This window comes from Misgurnus anguillicaudatus, chromosome 2 (assembly GCF_027580225.2).
Source record: "Misgurnus anguillicaudatus chromosome 2, ASM2758022v2, whole genome shotgun sequence".
Lineage (NCBI taxonomy): Eukaryota > Metazoa > Chordata > Actinopteri > Cypriniformes > Cobitidae > Misgurnus > Misgurnus anguillicaudatus.
This window is the reverse complement of record NC_073338.2, coordinates 34,288,328-34,315,718: the sequence shown is the minus strand read 5'-3', so window position 1 is coordinate 34,315,718 and position 27,391 is coordinate 34,288,328. Positions and strand designations below refer to the sequence as shown.

At 39.1% G+C, this 27,391-nt stretch overlaps 2 protein-coding genes across 3 annotated transcripts in view; one reads left to right on the top strand and one right to left on the bottom strand.

The window, feature by feature from the left end:
• The window catches only part of mfsd8l2 (major facilitator superfamily domain containing 8-like 2), an 80,430-nt gene that overhangs the window by 15,129 nt on the left and 37,910 nt on the right, over positions 1 to 27,391 (top strand). The window lies entirely within an intron of this gene.
• ephb3a (eph receptor B3a) overlaps positions 22,440 to 27,391 on the bottom strand; it is a 44,303-nt gene continuing 39,351 nt past the window's right edge. For both annotated transcript variants that reach the window (XM_055202827.2, XM_055202826.2), the window contains exon 16: positions 22,440 to 23,741. In XM_055202827.2, coding sequence (XP_055058802.1) covers positions 23,633 to 23,741 — 109 coding nt within the window. In that variant the 3' untranslated portion in view covers positions 22,440 to 23,632. The remainder of the gene's footprint in view (positions 23,742 to 27,391) is intronic.

The window sequence follows — 27,391 nt, the reverse complement described above, 5'->3', positions numbered from 1 at the left end:
CTGCTTTTAGCTTAAGGACAAGCCAGTTTTCACAGGTCATTAAAGAAGGTCATCAGCTGAACTAGCTGCTGGGAGTTTAAATCCTCCATTTTTATGCCGAGTCCTGCCATGTCCATGTTCCCCGTGAGGCACGAGCAGTCATCTGGAGTTAAAACTGAGGTTTATGCGTCATAATGATCATCAGTGTTGTTTTTCTTGCTGTTTAGCGTTGATTGGTTTCTGCGGGAACTCAGACGTACCTTCTGGATTGCATTAGTAGTGCGCCGGGAAGTTATTACAAATTGATAAGGAATTCATGGGAGGTCAACAAGGGATCGATGGCTAATCGAATGATGGCGTCATCGTGAAGGGCACAGAACGCACCTAAACGCCCTCGCTGATGCCCACAGCCCCAAAACCAAATTATACCTGTGCTCACATGTGAGAAAAATACCTTTCATTAGTTCACCGATAACAGCTGGGGATATGCTATTGAGCATTGGGTTGAAAACGGGAAAAAAATCAACCTTGAAGTGATGCAGCAGCCTCCATTTGTCTTCATTCTGTTTGGCAGGTAATCTATTAGTTTTAATAATCCTCGCTGCCATATTGTGAAGCCAAGCAGCCATGTTGCCGGGGCTTTAGCCCAGGACTTCATCCACTCTAGATAAGTCATTATGACAATATGAGGCAGTCAACCAGTAAGATGGTTTTCTTCAATGAATGTTATGATCAAAATATATCCAGTGGGACAATATCTGCACTGACCAATGAAGAAACACGGCATTGTTGCATTTCACACATTTGTACTCACACATATAATAATCACAAAACTAGGGAAAATTTTTATTTTATTTTTTAAGCCTGTTGCTAGAAAATGCTAAAGCTATTCAGTTTTGTAACAATGATCATTCTGCATAATTCTTCCCCTATTGCACCTTATTTAAAACTTAACATTACAAATCCACTTACTATTTTTAGTTAATGGATGTACTGACACCTTCACTAATCAGCCCGGCCTCACACAGATAGCAGCACAGCATAAAATATTTCTCCACTGTGTATCAATGTATTATTAAAACCTCATTTATATTTAATGCCGCAGGTCATGGTGAGTCATGCAAGCAATAGCTCCACAAATTCACACCTACTTTCAGGAGATTCGGTCAAAACAGACACTGGGGTTGGGTTCGCACTGGCCGCAGACACCAAATGGATTATGCAACGGTACAATCTGCAGATCTGTTGTCCTGTGTTGGGGGATTTAAATGCAGTTGATATGTATATCACCCTCAAGGGATTAATGGATTAGCGCCATCCCGACAACACGAATCAACAAGTCTTACAAAACGTTCGGAAGGTTGTGGGATTGGATTCGCATGTAGTTGCTGATCAATGAATTTCTGTGCAGTTTAAGTTTGAACTTTTTGCTTTATGCGTTTCAAGGCTGCTTTTATCTTTTGTTGGATGCATGTGCACAAGGGGACTTTGGAGACGCCCACCAACGGTTGGTTAGAGGGGTCCAGGTTCCCAACCCAGACTCTAGTGTGTAATCCTGTCTAACATGCATGCAAATCCTATCTTTTGCCTTACACAATGGCCAGTCTGTGTGCTGGTCGGCAACAACAATGATAGCAGTTTGCTACAGACCGCATGTCAGCCCGAAGGGGGTAAACTTCAAACAAATGTAGGCTACTTAATTCTTTTTTGTCGCTTATCCAGATGTTTGAAACAAAGATTTTATTTGTTCACTTAAAAGTCATTCCAACAAAACAATTGTACGAATATCGAGTCTAATAGCATATTTTAAAAAGAAAACAGATTTAGGTTATATGGCGCTGGGATGGGGCGAGGTAAATTCTGCATGTCTAAGTCGTCGGGTTTTGTGTTCGACTTATTATACGCTCACCTCTCTGATCCTATTTCTGCACGAGTGTGTGTGTGAGCGTTTGTACGTGTGAGCCATTTTCTCAGCAATCTATCGTATTCGGAGCACAGCGGGATACACAATGGCTCAGCTGGGGGTCTTCAGTCCAATTTGCTATTGTGTATCACCATTTCTCCCTTAACACAAACATGGCGGCCCTCCAGCTGTCCTCTCGGCACTAAAGCTGAACCTGAAGTGGAGGCTGCTTTGTCATCTCAGCCACACTGTGTGCATCAACAATATAGACATCTATTTGTGCCCCACAAAGCCCCACTTTCCTGCTCTTTCTTTATTTAAGCCGTGCTTTTAAATATGCAAATATAGAAAATACATTTCATATGCATGGGTTGGCATCACGGAGACGTTTGTATACCTTTAAAATCAAATTCAATTAAACTCTTTAATAAGTGCGTCTGTGTTAAACATTGGATGAAAAAGTGCCTGGACTTCATTTATGTGTTTTCTTTTGCGATATACGTTAAATGTGCCCATACCTCATTTCATGTTGGTATCAATACCTGGAAAAACAATCAAAACTGGTCCAGAATGAACTCATGTAAATGCATCTCATGCATCCAGCACTGCTTATTTTGGCATGGCTACTGTAGAAAGCTCATGCACTGGGCTATACAGATCTGATATTATTTACAGTATGTGTAATGATATTTCCCTATGAAATCAGCCAGACCTAAATACAGTGTAGAAGAAGCAGGCCAATGGTGTCCAGGGCTTTTGTGCCTAATTGAATCTGCTGTCCCCATAATGGTAACTTCATTTCCAAAGCCCTGTGTAAGTTTCCCTGTGAATGGCCAGCTTGTGTGCGCCCTGCCATTGCATATAAAACCGTGACAGGGACGGCGGCCGGAAAATTAGCAGTGAATTCAGAGATTCTGAATTGGATTAAAGTCCCTATGCTGCTGAGCGCTATAGTCTCCAGCTGATCAGGAATAGTACGGAAAATAAGCTGGAAAACCAGCACATGGAATGTTTTCTGCACTTGAATCCCATACACGCAGGTGAACGCGTAGTTAATGTACCTCTTAATAAATAACCCTTTTATGTAGGGTTGTGGTGGATTAAGTACAAAATGTAGTACAAATGTATTTTGTACTAATGCTAATTTGCTTAGCCATACAAACTGGAGTGGTAATTATGCAAAATGAATTATTTTATTTAGACACTCACTTTTGTAGCACTTTAGCTAAAGACCTACCACTGAACGTTTTATGAATTTTATTGCACTGCTTTGATTTCACAATTGCAAAATTTAAGAGCTAAAACATTACCTTTTATATAATAGGACCACAGTGAGCCATGCATAAAAGACATACAGTGGGCTTCAAAAGTCAGAGACTACTAAATGTTTCAGTTTATTACAAATTTGTCTAATTTTACATATGTGGCGGCTCGTGACGAGGGGCGCAAATTCAAAATATGTGTTCGGAGTGTCATTTGTCTTGCTCGTGTTTTCATAATGTTGCGTCATGTGAACCATGTGCATCACGTGTTTTGTTAAAATACACGCGTCAAAACTGTTTATGATAAAAGAGACGCTCACGTTCACAAAATAATAGGATCACTCGACGCTCAGAACGCATATTTTGAAATTACGAACCACACACATGACGGGCTACATACATGTTGTGACGAACTTCACATCGAGCGCCCTCGAAAAAAGAAGTAAAAAAAATTAGGTTTGCAAAAAAATGAGTAATGATATCCCAGAATACTCTCCAGAGAGCATCTTGTGTGCTTCAAAAAGCAAGAAACTCGTACACGGTTTAGAAAAATGGTCAAAATATGTACCCTATAGCTGTCACTGGGGCACTAGCCTTTAAATATGTCCTAATATGTATCATTGGGTACAGAAATGTATGCATTAGGTACCACAAAAGAAAAAAGTAAAAAACTGTACCTTTTTTGTCGCTTTTCTGTTCATTTTTTTACCTTTGTGGGTATACAACACCAGTGTTGGAGATAACGCATTACAAGTAACGTGCATTACGTAATAATATTACTTTTCTGAAGTAACGAGTAAAGTAATGCATTACTTTATAAATGTAAACATTAATATTTTAGTTACTTTTAATAAAAGTAATGCAGGTTACTTTTCAGTTTAATTTAATTTAAAAATAAAATAATGTACTGAATTAAACGGAACACATTATCGTAGAATTACGCACTCTGTGCGCCTGAGCCGGAACAGTTTGAGTCAGAAACGGAGATAGCAGGCCAGAGCTTGACATTTTTGCGATCATAAAAACACCTGCAAGGCCTGAAAGAGATCAAGCCTCAGCCAAGTAAGAAAAAGTAACAGAAGTAACGTAAAAGTAACGTAAGCATTACTTTTCAGGAAAAGTAACTAAGTAACGCAATTAGTTACTTTTTTAGAGAGTAACTTAATATTGTTATGCATTACATTTTAAAAAATAACTTTCCCCAACACTGTACAACACATTGAAATGTTGTACCTTTTGGGGTAAAATATTATACCCTAAGGACCTATTGTGTACCTTTGTTCAGTGGCGGTCGGTGACTTTTTTTTCGAGGACGCACAATTCGAATGTTATCGAAACATGTATTTAGCCCATTGTGTGTGTGGCTCAACATGTCGAAATATGTTTTCGGCGCGTCATGTAAACTTATGTGCATCAGGGGTCATTTCGAAATACGTGTCTGCTTCAGACGCTTCGAAGAGGTTTATGATAAAAGAGAGGCTCACGTTTGCCAGATACTAGTATAATCCAGCCTGATCTCACGAGAAATCATACATATTTTTCAAGTTGGCTAATTAGTATCAATTCATACGAAGTTAATCTTGCAAAATCGTCAGATTCTCATAAAAACAAAACAAAAACAAAAAACCGCACCCCTAACCTCGCACTTAACCCCAACGTCACAGGGGTCAAGGCATATCGTACCAAAACTTATGAATGTGGTCATATGAATTAATACAAATTTGCCAACTCGTAAAATATGTATAAATTCTCGTGAGATAGCGTTGTTTAATCTTATGTATTGTCAAAGTTTGTTAAGTTACTGTCATGCAAGTATTTTATGAATGTGAGCATCTCTTTCATAAACCCTGTCCACATTTTTTGACAAGACGCATGATGCACATAGGTTCACATGACTCAACCAACACATATTTTGAATTCACGCACCTCAGTGAGAAGTCACCGGCCGCCGTGTATTGTGTACCTATTGTGTATTTTGTACCAGTTACATTTTAGGGGTACAAAACAATTAACTGTACCTTTAAAAAGTACACAATAGATCCTTAAGGCAACCTTACCCCCCATGCGAAAGAAAATGTACAGTTTCATACCTTTTTTAGGACAGTACCTTTATATTACTAATATGTATATCTGATGTATATAGGGTGACCAGACTTCCCGAAAAATTTGGGACAGTCCCGAAATCTAAGCTGCTGTCCCGAATCCCGAATCCTGCTCGAATTGTCCCGAAAATTATACTAAAGCAAAATCATTGGCTGCAGCATCCTGTATATTATCCGCTTCGCGTCGTGCCGCATTACCATCTTGGTGTGCATTATTTTCTTATAATTCAATGGCCCGTCGTCAATTATTCCTTACATATATTTATACTGTATATAAACCTTTAAAATTGTTTGTTTTTAGGTTTAAAAACATACCAGTTTTTTTATGTAGACTTTTTTTACACCAGTTCAGTCAATTATATTAAAAAAAAATCAGCATTCATAAAAATAATGCCTGACCTTCAGGAGTGACTTGTTGCAGCTCCTTCGAGCTACGTGAGACTTCTGCATCATGTTTTTAGGCAGTTTATAGATACTGACATTTGTGTTCCTCAGCGGTCCTGAAGGAGATTCGTCTAGGCTCATACAAATGTTAACTTTACAATAAGATGCAACCATAGATACCCCCATCTAAGTCCCCTTTTCCTGCCCTCCATCCCCCTCTCCCTTGTCGAAGTTTTTCCTTTGTTGACACCCACCACGTATCAATGGTGCCTTTGTGTGCAGGAGAGTTTTCACTCTAGCAAATCTGATTAAAGGGGTCCCGGTCTTGTCTGCGTGCCAGAACTTGATAACAGCGTCACCGCAGGAGCAAAGTAAAAAAATTCCAGCTAACCTCCACGTCACCATTAATCACATAATCAATCCAATTTACCCGTGCCGCAGTGTCACTTTCACAATCTGTTTTGGCTAACTGTAAGTAAGAGGGTCCCACTTCCCTTTGGAAACACGGTTTCAAGGACAAGGTTTGGGGCATTTAAGGGGTTACAACTTCACAGTCGGTCCACAGTAGGTTGCTTTAAATGCTATGTAATTGAATGCAGTTAAAGGATAGATGGATGTGTGAAGGGTGTCAAAGTCACTCCGGAGGTCCTTGGCTAATTGACTTCACCGTCCCCTGTGATTTGTTAAAGTGATCTCAATGGAAGATTGAAGCACATCTAGCATCTATATCTTAAGGTGTAATAACTCTTTCAGCACTTTCCTTGCTGTATTAGGGTTATTGCAATAACTGTATCCGCTACGGATGCCACTAAAACCAGCCTTTCCAACATTACATCATAACAGTTCCTCTTACATTCACTGTCTGTTTTGACATTTTTCTTAGGCTGTGTTCAGAATAACATTCATACTTTGTGTATACTGAGCACATAGTGCTATGTAATGTATCCCACAATGCAATGTGCTCAACTTGACCTTCCATTTCCTGTGTGGGCACTAAACAACGAGCAGTCATGGTCTTTCAACATCTGCCAAGAGTTAGCAAAATTGTATTTAAACGTGCCAATCATCAACAATCATATGACAGTGTGGCATGATAAAATTACATTTTACATATTTTGTACAAACCTGTCCCTGATTGGCCAACTAACCAGTACGTTGTAATTGGCTTAAATACCTCTGACGTCAGCTGGAAATCTGACGCTCCTTACCATGTTTGAAAGATTTGTGCACAATGCAATGCTAACAGGAGTTAAAGGGGGGGTTCATTGGTATTTCATGAATTCTGACTTATTAACACAGTTATAGAGTTGTTTCCTCATGCTAAACGTAGGCAAAATGTGAAAAAAGCAGTTTGGCGGAGTATTTCTGTGCCGAATGCACTTCGCCAGGGTTCGTACAAGTTTCGGAAAGTTTTTTTCGATTACAGGTCCAACTGACGTTTCAAGGGTTTTCTATACATATCACTTCTTTATATGGGCACTCCCCCAGAAAACCCCGCCCACCCGTCAATCAGCGGGAGACGCTAGAACTTACAAACATTCACATCACGTGACAGCTTTGTTTAATTTCAAAACTCAACAATGGCACGAATGTAGAAGTTTGTTTTTGGATGTAAGGAGAAGAAATCCAGCCTTATGAAAATAATGGATATAGTTTATTATCTGGGGTAGCAGCGGAGTTTTGCGTGTGTGTTTGATGCGCTGGATTTTCCCAACCGGATCATGAGTTGCATGCGGTAAGACTTCTGTCTTATGTTGGAAATAGTCGCGTGCATATTATATAAATGACACGAACGTGTAGTGAATCATAAGTTATAAGTGTTGTATAGTGTTACATGACTCGTACTCGCTCCACCCGCGGTAGTAATTCCTCCTTCTTCATGTTATCGGAAAGATTCGGTAAAGCTAATCTTTCTTTTATAAATCTGATTAAACTAAAGACTCTTCGGAGATATAAAGGATGTAATACTACTCTATAGGTACTCCAGATTAACATCAGAAATGCAGAAACAGCGTGTGTTACGTGAGCTTTAACTTACAGGCTGTGAGTCCAAGCGGGAGGAATTATGATAATGTCGGTCTTTACTACATCACCAATCCCAGGAAGTAAACTGTTGCCTACAATTCGTGTGTTTGTTGTAGTCCAAGAAAAGAGATTTACGTTGGAGACGATAAATCGCGTCATCGTTTACTTTGTGGTTTGTACCTTTTGCATATCGTTAACATGTACTAATACACACTTGCACACCAAGTGCAATCGGACCATTGGTGCTCTTTAAACAATACACACTTAAATTAAAACGGCAAGCAGTGATGGAAGGGCCCTCGCACGCATGTGCACCTCCACTCTATGGCCTTAGTAAAGCAATTAACCAGGGGGATTGAAATTTCAGTGGGTAAATATAGGTGGATATTCAAAGGAACTTTGAAGTGCCACACCTACTTTGTGCAGCAGGTGGCACTATGTTTGTAATTGATTGTTGTAACATTGATGTGTTGAGGCCAGGACCCTTGTCAAACGTATGATGTCTGTGACAGGTCAGACATTGCATGCCTGAGTTACAACAGCTTTCTCATGGCGAAACATCAAACTTTGCCAGGCCACCATGGACATGCCCCTTTAACAAAATGTCAAGATCTTCACAATTTATCATTGTGAAGACCTTAAGTTCAGACTGACCAAATATGATGATGATCTGAATAAATTTCTATGAGCAGTAAATATCAGTGTAAAACCATTCATTTCCTGCTTCCAGCAGGTGGCGCTATAACTTTTACTGAATATTGCCATGTTGATGTGTTCAGATCAGGACACTTATCAAACTTGTGAAGCGTGGGTCAGATTGGACATTTTAAACCTGAGTTAGAACAACTTCCTGTTTTATTGAGAAACACAGATATTTGGCAAGCTGCCACAGACACACCCTCCATTGAAATGTCAAGATCTTCGCAATTTAGCATTGCAAAGCCCTTTAGATGACACAGACCAAATGTGATGATTATCTGATTAAATTTCTAGGAGGAGTTCGTTAAAATACGAAGGCCAGAAATGGCAAAATACTGACCAAATATGATGATGATCGGATTAAATCTCTAGGAGGAGTTCGTTAAAGTACGACGCTTGGAAATGTAAAAAAATGACAGAGAAAATTCAAAATGGCCGACTTCCTGTGGGGTTTAGAGCTTAGCTCCAAGATACTTTTTTGTAGGTCTTGGAGTAATAGATGATCCCACCAAATTTCGTATCTGTAAGTTTTTCGTAGTGGGGGGCTGTTCTCTTAAGATTTTGCAGGTGGCGCTATCGAGCCATTTTTACACGCCCACTTCTGACGCCTATACTACATGTACATTTTCGCCACTTCTGACGCATGTGCAAATTTTCATGAGTTTTCGGGTATGTTTAGGCACTCAAAAATGCAATCCATTTCGGAGAAGAAGAAGAAGAAGAAGAAAAATAATAATAAACGGAGCAAAAACAATAGGGTCCTCACACCCCGGTGTGCTCGGGCCCTAATAAAGACCAAAGGGTTTTCCATAGAGGAACCATTTTTAGTTCCATAAGTAAAAAATGGTTCTTCTTCTTATGGCATCATGTAGCACCTTTATGTTTAAGAGTTCACTATTCTGCTCCAGACATGCCTTCTGTCTCTCCCACACGTACATTCTCACTTTCCCTTCATTCATTCGGACACAAACAGTTCATGTAATTGGCTGTTATACCCATGTGCAGACACAGCTTGTGGACAACAGAAATTCATTTGCAGTCAGTTTATTTGTTGCAATCATGCACCTGGTCCTCCAGCGCAAGAGTTCATATCTGAATACGTGTGATCAACCGTCCAAACAGACGCACCTCGTCTGCCAAAATCTAATCTCAGGGCACATCTGTCCCGCTACTTTGAAGACGGCGCTGGGTGTCTCATGGTAGTAGAAAGCACAGATGCTGTTCGGGTGGTCTTCCCTGATGGGATTGAAGTATGCTTCCTCCTCACGCCTTAAAAGCAGGCAAACAAACAAACAAGTAAACAAACAGACAGTCGTTCTGTATTTGCTCATCCAATTAATTTGTCACAGACCCAATGAGTCTTTGCCACAATGTTTCTGCACCACTAGCATCACTTAAAGGGACACTAAACTTTATTTTGAAAATAGGCTCATTTTCCAGCTCCCCTAGAGTTAAACATTTGATTTTTACCGTTTTGGAATCCATTAAGCTGATCTACGGGTCTGGTGGTACCACTTTTAGCATAGCTTAGCATAATCCATTGAATCTGATTAGACCATTAGCATCGCGCTAAAAAATAACCAAATAGTTTCGATATTTTTCGATATTTGTACTATTTTAAACTTGACTCTTCTGTAATTACATTGTGTATATGATATTACGCAGTGCCTGAAAATAGTCCCCTGATGTTGAAAGTTACCAAAGGGACAATTTTTGGATGCTGCGTAATATTATTGCGCCTTCTGCAGCCATGTCACAGCAGCAAAGTCCTTGATTATTACACCAGAATGAGAGTATAGTTCCTAGCCATATCTGCCTAGAAAATCACAACTTTTAATTTTCCGTCGGTCTTAATAAGCGATAACTACAGAAGAGTCAAGTTTTAAATAGAAAAAAAATATCAAAACTCTTTGGTACTTTTATAGCGCGATGCCAATGGTCCAATCAGACTCAATGGACCACGCCAAGCCATGCCAAAAGTGGTACAGCCAGACCCGTAGATCGGCTAAATGGATTCCAAAACGGCAAAAAAGTCTAGGGGAGTTGGAAAATGAGCCTATTTTCAAAAAAAGTGGAGTACTGTGCCTTTAAGGGAAGTTACCATTGGTCAGTCAAAAACAGTCACCTTTTCACTTTTGTACCCAAATGGTTCATATTAGTACTTCAGAGGTACATATTGGTACATAATAGTTGTCTACCTCAATTGTATATCTAAATATTAGGCCCCAGAGATAGCTAGAGACCATTTTGTGACATTTTTTTCTGATGCTATAGTGTGTTTATACTTTTTGGTAACATCAGCCCACACAAGGCTTTCTTATAGGAATCTTGTAAATAAATAACTGTTTTAACCCAGAATGACACACTTTAGCTTGAAATGCCACTCTGTGTGTATACAATTAGAGTAAACAACCAATCTGAGGAAAAAAGATTATGTAATCTGTACCCTGACTACCCACCGCTGACATCTCTGGAGATTTGAGGTCCCTATTTTCCTGTCATTTTCAAAGGTTAACTGCATCTGAATTTGTTTTAAATATACACACTACCGCCTGCTTTCACGTCACTCTGTTAGACATATAAATTGACTTTAATACACTTAGAAGCTTGTCAGAGCCGTCGTCTTTGCTTCGACTCAAACATGTTAATTTGTGACTTCAGGTGCGCAGTTATTTTCAGACCGTCTGAATGCACGTCACCTCCCCGAGAGGTCGAACAGCATTAAACGGACTAATTTATGCGAAAGCACCGTGTAAATCCATCCGTCCGCATTCGGCGCTAAAGCACACATAATTTACCACTCAGACACGAAAGTTAATTTTGCTCTTATGAAACTTGTGACTCAGCATTTATGCTATACTGAGGCTGTTCGGTGAATCTCATTTCAAATCGGTGGATTTAAATGCGAAGGCCTCAGATGTGAGACGAGCTGAAAGGAACAGAGGGTCAATACTCTCCAAAACTGATCTGTCATCCTCTCGCGCTCCTGAAGTCCACCTCCTTCTTCCTGTTGCTATGGCAACCATTCGGGCAAGGACAGGGGCATTGTAAAACACGGCCCTCGGAGAACAATCAATCATTGCATTCCTCTCGCATGCTTCTTAATTGCTTTTTGGATCATCCTCAAAAACATTTAACCTCGGGTTGGGGTCGACTCTACTAATTTGTGTCACCGATTCATTTTAACGCTGCTTTTCTTGTATAGCAGAGCACTTTAAAATAGCCGGCATCCTTGATTACGTTTTAGTGGAATTTCTCCGCTATTTTAAAATGACCCGATCTACGGTACGCCCATGAATCTAAAGAGTGTGAGTGCATAATGCTGCCATTAAAGGTGTAAAGGGCCAGATCCTCATCCAAATGTGAAGAAGCAAGAGTACATATTTTGCAAGGCAGGTTTGCTCTGTCCAAATCCAGTGAGCCGATGTGCCGGCTGAATTGATAAGTAATTAAAAGTAAGAAATTTACATTCTGTTAAATAAAGGTGCAATGAAAGGTTCTCGATAGAAGAACCGTTTTTGGACTCCCAAATAACCTTTAAGGGAAAACTTACCTTAACCTTTATTCATAATCTAATTTGAAATAACCTTTTATGAAACAGTAAGTTTTTGTAGATGTTCATTTTCGAACCCAGTGGCGGCTGGTGACTACTCTTCTGAGGGGAACGAATTCAATATAAGTGTTTGGCGTTTGCTTTTCTTTTCAAAATATGTGTTTGTTGCGTCATGTGAACCATGTGCATCACGTGTTTTGTCAAAATAAGTGCCTGCTGCACACGCATCGAAACCGTTTATGATAAAAGAGATGCTCATGTTCACAAAATACACGCAAGACACTCCCTTAACAGTAAACTCTGATTACACATGAGATTATGCGAGTATCTGGCTAACGCGAGCATCTTTTTTATCGTAAACCCTGTAGATGTGGCTGCAGCAGTCATTTATTTTGACAATACACGTGATGCACATATTCAATTCAATTTTATTTATATAGCGCTTTTCACAATTTGGTAATTGTATCAAAGCAGCTTTACATTAATATAAGCAGTGAAAGCACAGAACATTGACAGATAGCACAACATAATACACGATAGCACAAGCAGCTAAATTTGCTGCGGCTATAAATCAACATTATAAGCGAACGTATTACTAATGTAACGTATAGAAGTTAAGCCCAAGAAGGCCGCCTCCCCGGGTTGAAAACCCCCCTAGGAGAAAACCCCCCCCAGATTTTTAGCCGGGGAAGTAAAAAAAAGTCCTAGGAGGGAAAAACCCTTGGCAGATATATATATATATATACATACATTGAAACGGATAAGGAGATTAAGCGGAGATTAAGCGGAGATTAAGCGGGTCAGGCATCAGCTGGGCATCACGTTGAAGAACAGCCAGTAGATCAGAGGTGTGCCGACTTTCACATTTACTGGAACTGGATCTGTTTGTCTCATTGTCCTCGGGATCCAGGACGAGACATATGTTCACTTGATGCGCCGAACACATATTTTGAAAGACGAACCACACACATGACGGGCTACATACATGTTGTGATGAACTTCGCATCGTGCGCCCTTGTAAAAAGAAGTCACCGACCGCCACTGATGGAACCACACAACCAAAAAATGGTTGATAGTGGTTAAAGGTACAGTATGAGTTTGTTAACAACATCTAGTGGTGAGAAAACCCCAATTTCAATGAGATGCTACAGTAGCTGCCACAGGACAAACCGGGTGTGCATCATACTGAAAAGTCAAGCTGCTGGCTTCCTTAATTGCCCCCTGGTGGCTGGATGCAGTATGAGTAATAAACCCCACCCTCTACATGCAAACAAGCGGGGCTCGGGTCAAAATAAAAAAATATTTAGACTTCCAATAAAAATTTTCAAAAGATAATTCTGGTCCTTTAAGGTAATTCTTCGTTTTTGTGATATGTTACATTTTAGCTAGTAATTTGATGCTATATAATCGGGGCGTGTCGTTGTGATTGACATTTGTGATTGACAGCTTCTCTGAGCGGACTCTCTGAGCTTTGAGGGAAGATTGAAGATATAACTAACTATTAATTTTCACACCAACAAAATGAGTTTTTTATTAACTTACCTTACAGTAAGCAAGCGTTTGTGCGGAAGTTTGATATCACGGCTCCGCCTCCGGGCTTCTTTCTTCACATGCCCTGGATCCAAACTGACTTTCTTTTAGTCAGTTCATTACAATGGAAGGAAGTGGTGCATTGTGGTCCATCTTTTTTACAGTCTATATGGGACAAACATGTCGTCTGAGACAACGTAGGGACGAATCCTGTTTAGGGCTACTGTAAAAATATGACGGCAACTTGCATGTAAGGAGACCCACGGTGTATGTAGATAAAAGTGGCTCATTCTAAGGTAATAAAAACAATAGATTATGTATGGTCTTTATACACCACTGATAATATAGTTATGTATATTATATTGCATATCTGTCAAGAGATCCTTCTAAAAGTTACACATTGTGCTTTTAATAGTCAGTAGTGCCCCCTTAGGGTTCGAACACACAGAACGCATTTATGATAGTGGCGGGCGCCTTTTTGAATGTTTTCTATGGACAGTGAGCGTTATGCGCACTGTTAATCTGCGCAAAATGCCAACCCAGTCTCACGAAATTTCGTTATATAGTCACGTAAATTTTTGATTCTATTTTGGTGATATTATCACGAATTTCCAAATTTTTTCGTGATCGTATAACGAATTTCTGTTTTCGTGTGATTATCACTAACCCTAATGCCAGGCAACATATACATTTTTTTTTGTACAAACCAATACACAAAGTGACATTCTAATGCAAACACCAAATCTAACCCTAAACCGAAGCGACAATGGTTTAAAAATAGGCAAAAGCAGTTGAGTAACCAATATGTGATAATCACACGAAAACAGAAATTCATTATACAATCACGAAAAACTTGAAAAAAAGATTCAAAAATGTACATGACTTTATCACAAACCTTTGTGAGACTGTGTAGAAAATGCCTCACTTTTGGCTGCCACGCGTTTTTGAAGGAGCCCTCTAAGCGGAAAATTGCCCGATGTCATAGGTGTTTTTTCCATTGTCCAATCGAATTTGGGGAGAGGCGGGCTTTCTGTTGTAATGCTTGAAACAACCGGACTGCATTCACTGTCTCGTGCGTGTTTGTGCACCTCTCACCCTCGATCAAGTTGAGAGCAAGCGCCCTCTTTTTAAAGCGTAACTAAACCCCTGGTCAGAGCCTGACTCCACCCACTGGCAATATTTGAAAAATGCAAGAAAAGTGGGCAGATAGAGATAGAGGGGAAGAACTAAGCTCGCACCAAGTGTGTGGTGAGATTGTAACAAGGGCGTGGTGAGCTTGAACCTGCTTACGTCACGAGTTATTCTTTGGACCCAACATCCAATAGGAAAATTCAACTGCAGTAGCCACCGTTCAACCTGAAGAGGGCAGCACTTAAACGTTTTTACACCATATATTGTAGTATTAAAACACTTTATATCCAAATGTCAAAAAACTTACTAAAATCAATGAACAGCACTAATAAAGCATCAATCTTACAGATCAGTAACTAAAAAAAGTTGGTTTAGGGTTTAGTTACTCTTTAAAGTTACTACTAATATGACAGTCAACAGCAAAAGAACGTACACGCTTCAATTTTGATTGATTATTTTTATGCATTTTCTTATGTGATTTGAATACACATTTATTGAAATTAATTGCAAATCGAGTCTCCAATTAAGACGTTCCCATCTTTCACGAGGTTCAATATCAGTTAGAAGGCAGGTGCCTATAGGCAGCGAAGGAAATCATTAGTCTGCATGTGGGTCCATATATTACTGTGTACTGTATTCTACACCATTCTTGATGCTGGAAAACAAACTGAGGCAGGAGTGGATGCTATTTTTATCTCCGCTGAAGGCGAAGATAAGAGCACAAATGGAAGGTGGTGGTGGTGGGGAGGGGGTCATTGGTATGACTTCATCATCATGAAAGAGTGTATGGTCCACCTTTGTGTCGAAATGACTCAGGTGGCAAATGTCAGTTTACAGCTTAAATAAAAAGAATAAACTTGAAGCAAAACCAGGAGAAAAACAGTATGTAGCCAGCAGAAGGGGGTTGAGAACCTTAAAAGGACCCCGGTGGAGGATTTCCTGAGGGCCACTTTACTTTCTTAAAGTCGATACGAATTGAGCAGGGTGGTCTTCTCAACGGGGCCCTGAGCACTGGTGTGGGTATTAGGCCCCTGAAAAGAACCCCCTGTGCTCTCAACAGGCCTATAGCCTTACTGTATTTTGACGTCAAATATAATGCATGAGTTTCCAGCTGGTTCTTTATTCCGGCCTCTCTCCTCTGATTACCAATCTGGCTTTGCTGGCGGGTATGGCAGTAGGGGGTCCTGAACCACCAAAATCCTATCAGCAAACAGAAGGACCCTAATCTGTCCTTTGTATTTACCACGTTTTGCAGTAAAGAAATGTTTATCTGGCCTGCGGAAGCCATTCACCTGCTCACGAGCACTTAGCAAAGTCCATACCGGGGATGGTCGCCCTTCTGAGGTGAAAGTCACTCAGTCATTCAGGCGGGTAGTGAAAGGCGGCCGAGCTTCACTGGGTGTTTAAGTCAAAGTGCCCTATAAATATAAATGACAGACATTAAATGTGGCTTTAAAGGCTGGTCTCAGGTCAGCTCACCCTGTGCCCTGCTGATGGAGAAAAGAAGCTCACATGAGGCTTTGACTTTGACTAAAGAAAAGCGTATGTGATGTTTGAATATTATTCTGACATGTGAGGGTGTTATGATACGTTGTCGAAATAAAGCCTATTTACATTCTTAACACACATTCCCGGTCTTATTATGAATGATTGATCAGAGTTTAAATACACCTGGAGAAAGCTATTTGTTAGCAATCCAATTTATCTCAATTTCAGTCGCTCATCTGGTACATTCAGCCCCAAATGTACACAATCTGGATGCTGCCATTTTTGCTTCATGGGCACTCGGTTCCAGAAACATTTTCGGAGCCAATCACCTGAGCCGTAAATTTCTAGAAATCCTTGGCAGACGGGGGAAAATTATCATTGCATGCTGTCCATTGTTTAAAAACAACACACACTATAAAAGAATGACAGTTTGTAGTTAAAACACTGTAGTATTGTACATTGATTTCATGCAAGTTATTGTTAAAGATTATCATAATAATAATACACAAAAATATACAATGATACATTTGCAATTTCAGTAATAATAAGCAGTAATATATTTGAAAAGCACCTTAAAATAGGTTGCAAATGCTGTTTGGTGTTGACAAAGCTTTTCAGATCTTACAAGATGCTTGTCGGGCAGCTCTAAAACATGTCACACACTTGAACAAGCTAAAAACCATCACTGTCAATGCTGGGCTGTCATAACAGTTTCCCTAAGAGAGTGCTGTGATACTATTGTGTTGGTTAGTCTTTTGTTTATCCAGATCTCTTCTGTGTAGTGTCTTTGAATGTAGTCACCTTTACATGGGCGGCAGGTGACAACTTGCAGTCCGTCCTTACAAGTACAAAGCAACACGCATTCATATCTACACCTCCGCCTCTGTTTCTGCACTCTCTCTCGCCACGTTGATGCCGGATAAACACTTGCGAAGGAGCATGAATGTCAGGAGATACAGTGTAAAGCTGTCACCGTCTTTCTCTTGCGCGTATGTGGGAGGAAATCAATGGGGCAGAGCGGTCTGTAAGCGAGATCATCTAATCCATACAGAGAGGTGTGATGGTACAGAAAATTATGCGGTGCCATGAGCCTGTGTAGAATTGTAATTAATAGCGCTTGCTAGGGCAAACATTGCTATTATTAGTGTTCGTGTTTGGGGTTATTAGGTTTTCGAAACCTCTGTCCCTTAGGTGGGAATTTACTTGGAATGAATAGCACCCACTGATGGCACCCAATTTGCCATCAGTGGGCACTCAGCATAGCACGGAGTTTATGAATAAAAGGCAATCTTTTATATGCCTAATTTACATAGAAAGAGGGTTTGCTTGCACTCAGTGTCATTGACTTAATTTGAACACGTACGGCACATTTCAGCACATAAGGGCTGGAGTCTGTAGCTTTTACCTTTATATCGCCATCTCTGTTTGAAACAAAAATGGAGGTTACTGAACATAAAAGCTTTCGTCTGTAATTTTTGTCTTGTTATTGCCATCTCTGTTTGAACAACCCAGTATCAGGAAATGACGTACCTATATGTGGATCTTTTCCGTGACACTGTCACGTTTTTCCGCGTTTTTACGTGACCGTATCACGTATTTCTGTTTACGTGTCATTGTCACGTATTGGTTACTCAACTATTTTGATCTATTTTCTTACCATTGTCGCTTCGGTTTAGGGTTAGATTTACATAAAATGACATCCTTACCCAAACCCATCTTTAACCCTAATGCCAGGCGACAATGGTTTAAAAGTCAGAAAATATAAAAAAAATAATAATCTGAAAAAATAGTATAAACCAGTACTTAAAGTGACATCGTAATGCAAACACCAAATCTAACCTTAAACCGAAGCGACGATGGTTTGAAAAAAGGATAAAACAGTTTATTAAACCAATATGTGACAATAGACAGTTTTATCGGACACACGTGCGCTGACGCAATACACGTCTGGATCCGAACTTTACTTCCGGTTTCGTTTTTTTAATGGTCTGACTAGTTGCTAAACTGATCTCTTGAACAAAAGCCTCGTCGAAAATAACAAATGTATTGGATTTCTAGGTAATCTGTGTGGGTTTTTTATTGTTATATAAATAAACTACGTTTAAAGAACTTTGTTGTTATTTATTCTTAGCGGAGTTTACCGGAAGTTACGTGCAGACCGCGACAGCCGCTTGTTTATGGTGTTACTGCTGAAACCGTCAATACGTACATCATTTCGTGATACAGGGTTGGTTTGAAACATGAAATTGAAGGTTACTTTACATAGTTTTTATATTATGGGTTAAAGTGAAATGACAAATGTCAAACTGATATTTCCCACCAAATTATTAACCCTATCTCAAGGCATTTTGTTGTATAATCACAAAATATTTGATTTATTTATTCATGTTTATGGACATAATTTTTCATGTAATTTTATGTATTGGTTTCAATTTTTTCCCTTTTTTTTTTTACAATTGTCGCTCGGGGTTGGTGGTAGAACTATTTACTCTTACATTTCAGACATCCCCCAAACCCCAAATCGAACCCCAAACCCAAGTGAAAATAGTTTAAAAATAGAAAAAAAGTTGAAAAACCAATACATAAAAGGACACAAAAATAAGTCATTCTCGGGGACATGACAAACAATACATAAATTAGTGCTGGGCAAAGATTAATCGCGATTTATCGCATACAAAATAAAGTTCATTTTTGTAAAATATAAGTGTGTGTGCTGTGTGTAATTATTATGTATATTTTAACACACACACATACATATATACATTTCAGAAATGTTTTATATATGTGTATATATATATATATATATATATATATATATATATATATATATATATATATATATATCTTTTAAATTTATATATAATATAGAATATATAAAAATATTAATAAATATATATATATAAACACACATGTCTGTGTATTTGTATATACATGATAATTACACACAGCACACACTTGTTTATTATGCTAAAAATAACTTTTATTTTGTATGTGATTAATCACGATTAATCTTTGCCCAGCACTAATATAAATTAATGCTGAGTGACACGAAAAAGACATTCGTGCTTATTGGCGTGAAAAAAAGAGGAAAATGGTGGCCATGAATTTGAATAAATAAATAAAAATTTCGACTAAACCACAAAATGCCTTAAGATCGGGTTGAAATCATCCCTAACAGCTCCACTTGTAAATCATTATTAAAATTCGGAGTGAGGCAGGGAGACATTTTTCAACACTGATTTTTCACTTCCTTAGTAAATGTTTAATCTGACTTTTTCCACATTTAAGTGCTATAATTGGGTCCCCAGTGCTTTTATCAACCTAGAAAACGTGAAAAAGATCAACCCAGTAACTTAAGTTTTGGTAAACCATTCTCTGAAAGCAGGTGAAAGAAATAGGTCATTAAAATTTGGCTCCCTTGTGATGTCAGAAGGGAATAATACTGTCCCTTAATCTGCATTATCCAACCACCCTACTGCCATTTAGTGCAGAGATCAGCTCATTTGCATTTAAAAGGACACACCTTAAAATGGCACATTTTTGCTCACACCTACAAAGTGGCAATTTTAACATGTTATAATAAATTATCTATATGCTATTTTAAGCTACACTGTAAAATTTCTGTAGAAATAACAGTATTACTAGGTGTTACTGGCAACTAGCTGCCAGTAACTTACTGTAGATTTTACATTTATGTTATTTACTTGCAACAGTTTGTTAAATGAACATGAAATATTTTCAGTCTTTATCTTCTACAGTAAGTTACTGGCAACCAGCTGCATAATTACAGCAAATTTTTTACTATGTAGAACTTCACATACGTACTGTGGGGACACCAAAGATTTATTTTACATCTTTATAAAGTCTTGTGAAATGTGCCCTTTAACTAAAAATGGTACAGATTGGAGTTATAAATACCTGATTAAATGGATTCCCCTGGTGATGTTGAAAATATGCATTTTTTTTAAGTGAAATATTGCATAGCAACACTCTGGCAACCACCCAGAATCTCTTAGCATCCAAGTGGTGCGTTTTGCAAGCACCACCCATATTTTCAGACAACATAAGAATTGGCTTCCCCTCGCTGTAAACACCATGAGAACTAAGAGAGGTCAGCACAGGCTCAATACTTCTCGCATCTAGAGCAATACTGTAGGTACTGTAAGCCGTTTTCAGTGTGGTAAACACGCCGAATCTGCCACGTCCATCTAATTGGAATTTCAAGCTCGAGCCGACAGTCGACGAGCACGTCTTGACAGCATCCACTTACAAACGCGTCCAGAGAATGTTAGTTATACGTCAGACTACGACTTCTGCAGCGTGCCGTCATGTCTCTCTGACAACCCCCCGAGTCTTCATCTCGCAGTTACACGCCACGATTCGCTTCTCTTCTGCTAGCTGTACAACACAGATGCTAGAGACAATCTCATTTCTTCTGTCCATATCTGCCTTTCCCTCAAACTCTCGCAATGTTTCTCCACCACCCACTCAAACACACTCCTTTGTCTTTTCACACATATACGCACAAAACAACCACACGCTCTTAATGAGGGTGCACGCTCAGTGATTATTACTGCACTTTTGACACAGTCCCTCTCCCCTGATGAGACAGCAACTACAGTAGATCTCCAACCGCTGGGCGAATAACTACAGCAGTAAAAAAGCCTGATGTGCAACCAATTCCACAGCCAAGCTGTTCTCTACAATCTGCAGGCTCGCACAGATCGGCCGGCGTAATTGGAAAGATCAAACGTGCTTTTGTGCAGCGCTGGGAACGTGGGGCTTCGGCGCGTAGGGAGATCTGACTTGGGAAATCAGCGCGATACACAAGAGATGGAGAAGCTCTGATCATACTGACAAACTGACTTCCAAGTCTGCTCGTAAAGAAATAAGCACTGGTGATTCGAAAGGGATTACAGTATGTTATATAGCTGGCAAACTTTTAGATAATTGAATGCTGGTGGATGAATGCACTGCAAAGAAACAAAAGGACAGTCAAGCTACTAATACAAACCATATCAAATTACAGCACACTTTCTATACTATCTGCATTAAAGATCAATTAGGCTTTAAAGGATTAGTCCATTATCTTAAAAAAAAATTCGGATAATTTACTCACCACCATGTCATTCAAAAGTTGATGTCTTTCTTTGTTCAGTCAAGAAAAAATGAGGAAAACATTCCAGGATTTTTCTCATTTTAATGAACCCCAACCCTTAACAGTTTTAATGCCGTTTAAAATTGCAGTTTCAAAGGACTCTAAACGATCCCAAACGAGGCATAAGGGTCTTAAGTAGCGAAACGATTGTTATTTTTGGCAAGAAAAATAAAAAATATGCACTTTTAAACCACAACTTCTCGTCTATCTCCGGTCCTGTGACACGCCAGTGCGTCCTCACGCAATACATCATTACGTCAAGAGGTCATCAAACGAATATCGAAACTACGCCCTAGTGTTTACAAGTGTTGAGAAAGAAGACCGTTCCGACGTTGTTGTATGTTGAATGATACTAATTAATGCCATTGTTTAAAATGGTCTGCAAATGTGCGTTTCATATAAGTAACACGTGACCTTTCGACGTCATTACGTGAGGTCGCGCTGGCGCGCCACACAGCCGGAGGAAGAAGAGAAGTTGTGGTTTAAAAGTGCACATTTTTTATTTCTCTTGTCTAAAATGACAATCGTTTCGCTAAATAAGACCCTTATGCCTAGTTTGAGATCGTTTAGAGTCATTTGAAACTGCAATTTTAAACTGTATTAAAACTGTTAAGTGTTGGGGTCCATTAAAATGAGAAAAATCCGGGAATGTTTTTCCCAAAAAACACATTTTCCTCTCAAACTAACAAAGAAAGACATCAACATCCCGGATGACATGGTGGTGAGCAAACCACTAGGATTTTATTTAAGAAAATGGACTAATCCTTTAAACTATATAAATTAAAGTTGCAATAAATATGTAATTATTAATTATACAGTATTTCTATATAGCTAAAACTGCAAAATTGCACGTAAAATGCTGCACAGAGAACAGTGCATCTTTTATACCAATGAATCCATATGAGAACTGATTCATTACAATAAACTGAATGCCATAATGCTTCATATGAGATATGTATATATTATTCGAAGATTGAGAGGGTATTTTATTGAAACAGAGGATTTGATACAGTGTGCATTAAGCTAATGTGCAATGTGACATTTAAACCAGCAATGCAGCATTTTGGCATGCTACACCGCTGTGCATTAAAAATGTAGTTTGTTACTTTAAAAGCTTCACTATTTTAAATACAGTAGAAATGCTTATTCACTGCATGCTTACACTGTATGTTGAAAAGATTCGCCTTGCTGTTGTGGGTGATGTAAATCAGGCATTATAATCATCTTGTTGACTCTTTGTCTGTTATGGGGCATATTTATTTACACAGTTATGCATACTGGAACAGACTGAATTCAATAATTGGAGTATTCATCAGCCAACAGCTCTCGAGTCACTGTTTCACCTCTCGAATAGTTTTGAGTTTTGAATATGGCATGCATGTAAAGCTGTAACACGCGCTCAAGCATAAAACAGCATACTGTACACATACATACATACATACACACACATACAAAGAGCACAATTTTCCCCTTATTCATAGGTTGGGGAAACAATATTTCCTAAATCACAGTCTGATGTCCCCCATGAGGAAAAGTCTCTCAGCAACGTTTCATGGAAGACGAAAATACAACAAGAGGTAAATAAAACACCTTTCTTGAGCCATAATTCCCTTTTTAAAAGTTTAAAGTTCTTCCTTTAAAGAAGTCCCGTTCTTTGAAAATGTTCTCGTCGCCTACTAAGAGCCACAGTCCATTCTGCCTGGTTTGAAACTTTCACGTCTCCCTCCACTCTTCTTGTCGTCCTTTCTTCAATATGAAGCAGAGATCAGAAGAAACGGGTCTTTGAGGGAATAAAGAGTGGCAAAATATCCTCAAGTCAACATCAAACGGTCCCGGCCTACATTTATTTCATTTTTTAAACATTATTACAGTTAGCTTATAATTCTCGAGTCCGTCTCGTCTTTTTGTGGCCTCTGTAAATAAAGACGGCAAAGAGGAAATGGTGGAAGGGATTTGAGTTATGGAAGAGAGATATTTCTTTGCCATTAGAGAAACACATGCACACATGCAAAATGAACCTGAGAAGTAGAAACGTCGTCAATTGAATCCACGTAATGAAATTCAGTGTAAACATGGGAAAGTCATGAAAAAGAGGAAGGAAAGAACAAAGACGTTTGCCTGAGGCGCCATCGTACAACATTCCAATTAACATGTGTTGTTTTATCCCACTTCTCCCCAGGTGCCCGATACTCAGTCTGCCTATCAAGCAAATACGGTTTTCCGTTGGACACGCCATAGTTTTCCACGGGTCCTCGGGTGGGGTGCGACGTAGCCGTCCCAAATCGTATCCAGGTTTCAAGCATTAGTCAGCTCCGGTAATTTTCCATCGGCTTTCTATGGATTGTCCCAATAGGGATTATTCTTCAAACGGGAATTTGTTATTAGCCCGGAGGCTCGGCAGGTGTTTTTTTTAATCAGTCAAACCCGTATGGGCAGAGTTTGGCTCATTTGTTGTTTCATGTCTTGTGAATCTCCTATACTCTTCCTTTGGTGGCCCGGCAGGGTCCCGCCAATTCGACAGAGATCCCTATGGAGAGGAAAATACAAAGCAAAAATCAGCAAATGCAGGAAATAATGACAGCACAAGATGTTAATTTAAAAGAAAGGTTTGGCCAGAAATTATTTTACTCTTTTAATAGTCATCTGCTTGAAACAATTGTAGGAGATGGTTTGTGAGTCTTATATAGCACAAAATATAGTACAAGTCATATTTTCAGTACTTTAAAGGGATAGTTCATCCAAAAATGAAAATAATGTTATTAATGACTCATCGTCATGTCGTTCCAAACTCGTAAGACCTCCGTTCATTTTCAGAACACAGTTTAAGATGTTTTAGATTTAGTCCGAGGCCTTGTTGACCCTTCATTGACAATCTACATACGGTATACTGTCCATGTCCAGAAAGGTAAAAAAACATCATCAAAGCAGTCCATGCGACATCAGTGGGTCAGCCAGGTATGTGTTGAAGCATCAAAAATAAATTTTTGTCCAAAAATAATAAAAATTACGACTTTATTCAGCATTGTCTTCTCTTCCACATCTGTTATGAATCGCATCCGCGAGACTAAAATCACGTGACTGCAGTGACGCGGATAATGTGTTATCCTCAGACATGTTTGCAAAGTTATATTTTTTTCAAACTTACCAACCCATCCTCACCCCATGGCGTCAATATTTGATGCACTTGACCATGCGTCAATATGTTACGCGGAGGGTGTACCTTTCGCGTCGTTTTTTGACGAGCTGGGGACTTCAGTGCTGTTGCGTCTGTTGCATTCTGTTTACTATTTTCTTGCCATTTTCGCGTCGGTTTAGGGTTAGATTTACATAATGACATCCCTACCCAAACCTAACTCTAACCCCAACGCCAGGTGACAACTGTCGTACCTAACTCTAACCCAAACGCCAGGTGACAACTGTTTAAATTCGCGTACACTGTTTAATTTTGCGTAATCTAACCCTAAAACGACGCGAAAATGGTAAGAAAATAGGAAAGAGAATGCAACGGACGTAATAGTATTGAAGTCCCCAGTTCGTCAAAAAATGGTCAAGTGCGTCAAATATTGACGCCATGGGGTGAGGATGTGTTGAACTTACAGCATGCGTCTCGCTCAGACTGTAAACGAAGCACGGGCACACAAAAAAAAGAAACCAAAAAAAAAACAGCCGGGGCGCACCAAATAACACGTCAGCCGTGTCACTGCAGTCACGTGACTTGAGTCTCGCGCATGCGCTTCACAACAGACGCGAAGAGAAGACAATGTTGAATAAAGTCGTAATTTTTGGACCAAAATGCGTCACCCGCTGATGTCACATGGACTACTTTAATGATGTTTTTATTACCTTTCTAGACATAAACAGTAAACCGTACGTATATTTTCAATGGAGGGTTAGCAAGCTCTCTGACTAAATATAAAACATCTTAAACTGTGTTCTGAAGATGAACAGAGGTCTTACAAGTTTGGAATGACATGAGGGTGAGTCATTAATGACATTATTTTCATTTTTGGGTGAACTATCCCTTTAATAGTGCTTCAAAAGTGTTTTAGCCTTTTTAGGAGGTTGTCAAAAGTGATAAATATGAATATTTATACATACCATTGTATGTATAAAGGTTCTTGATAAATTTCCACTTTTGTTTTCCACGTGCAAATAAACCTGGATTTGGCTTTAGAACAACATAAATAATAACACAATTGTGATTTTTGGGCGAACTGTTCCTTTAATTCACCAAAATAGGCCAAATGCTTACATTCGTGTTCTAAGATGGATAATAATCACACACATACACAGCTGTCCCTGAAGATTGGATCATGGCATGTCAACAGCCGAGCCAGGGCTGCTCGTGCATACAGATGCGAACATAAATGAATCATACACAGGCCATCAGCATGCGGTGCCATGCAATAGCATGACGCGCACGCACACATAGGCGTGCATACCCGACTGCGTCCTGCATCGGGCACGAGGCTCCACTGCCGGCGCATTAAAAAGCTCATTAGCCAACTAATTAAAGTCATTGCTCTCTTTTAGCATCTCCTCCATCTCCCTTATTAAGCTCTCTCAGTCACCTCCGCTAACCGTAGCCTGAACAGAACCAACTTCCCCAGCGAGCAGATATAGCAGCCAGCCAAGAGGAAAGGGCACTGCTCTGTGTGTAAGTCAGCCGTTACTGCGTTCCCAAGATGCTTCAGTTCAAAGTGCTTCAGGCGGGAGCCATACGCTTACAAATGTGAGTGAAACCAGCATGTTTATTTTTGACTAAATCAAACTCAGCAGTGTTGCACGATGCATTTATTTTTTATCCACAGCTGCTGGATATTTAAACAGAATTTATACGGATAAAAATGCTTATTGTGAAGACTTACGATGGGTGGGGGGAATGCCCCCCATGGTTACATAGCGAGACACTTAAAGGGATAGTTCACTTTAAAATGAAAATTCTGTCATTGTTTACTCATCCTCATGTTGTTCTAACCCTGTATGAATTTCTTTTCTCTGATGAACACAAAAGAAAATATTTGAGAAATGATGGTAAACACTCAGCAGATAGTGACTATTAACTGCCATAGTAGGAAAAAATATTTTGGAAGTTTTGTGATAAATGATGAAGAAAATATTTTGAGAAATGATGGTAAACACAAAGCAGATAGTTACTTTTAATTGCCATAGTAGGATTTTTTTGGAAGTTTTGTGATAAATGATGAAGAAAATATTTTGAGAAATAATGGTAAACACACAGCAGATAGTGAGCATTGACTTCCATAGTAGGGAAAAAATATTTTGGAAGTATTGTGATAAATGATGAAGAAAATATTTTGATAAATCATAGTTGACGGTACCTATTAAATTCCATCATATTTTTCCATATTATTCCTACTATGGAAGTCTATGGTCACTATCTGCTGTGTGTTTACCATCATTTCTCAAAATGTTTTCATCAGAAAAAAGAAATTCATACAGGTTTAGAACAACACGAGGATGAGTAAATGATGACACAACTTTCACCTAAAAGTGAACCATCCCTTTAAGGATTTTGCATATTACGTAGCATATTTAGATCCAATTTTGGACCGCGTTGCATCTTCTCTTGAGTTTTAGATCTCAACAATATCACAAACAGTGCTCAGACTAAAATCAATGAAAATATTATTATAAAACCAAATTGAGCTACATGCTATTTATAATAATATAATATTAGACCTCAATACTCTTAAAGGTGCAGTGTGTAAATTTTAGTGGCATCTAGTGATATCCACTGCTCACCCCTTGCTTTTGAAACACATAAAAAAGCTACGGTAGCCACCACTGGACAAACATGTCATCGTCAGAGACAACTTAGTAAAAAATTTGTCTGTTAAGGGCTTCTGTAGAAAATGGCGCACAAAATGGCGACTTCCACGTAAGGGGACCCTCAGTGTATGTAGATAAAAAGGTCTCGTTCTAGGTTAATAAACACATAACGGTTCATTATGAAAGGTCTTTATACACCCCTGATAATATAGTTTTGTATATTATTTTGCATTTCTGTCAAGAGATCCTTCTAAAAATTACACACTGCATCTTTAACTGTATGGTAATAACTGTAAATTTTTTCTATGCTGATACCTAAATGAAATCACACTGAGAACTTGGCTACGTCTGAAGAGCAACCATTGAGTAATAAAAGTTTCCAAG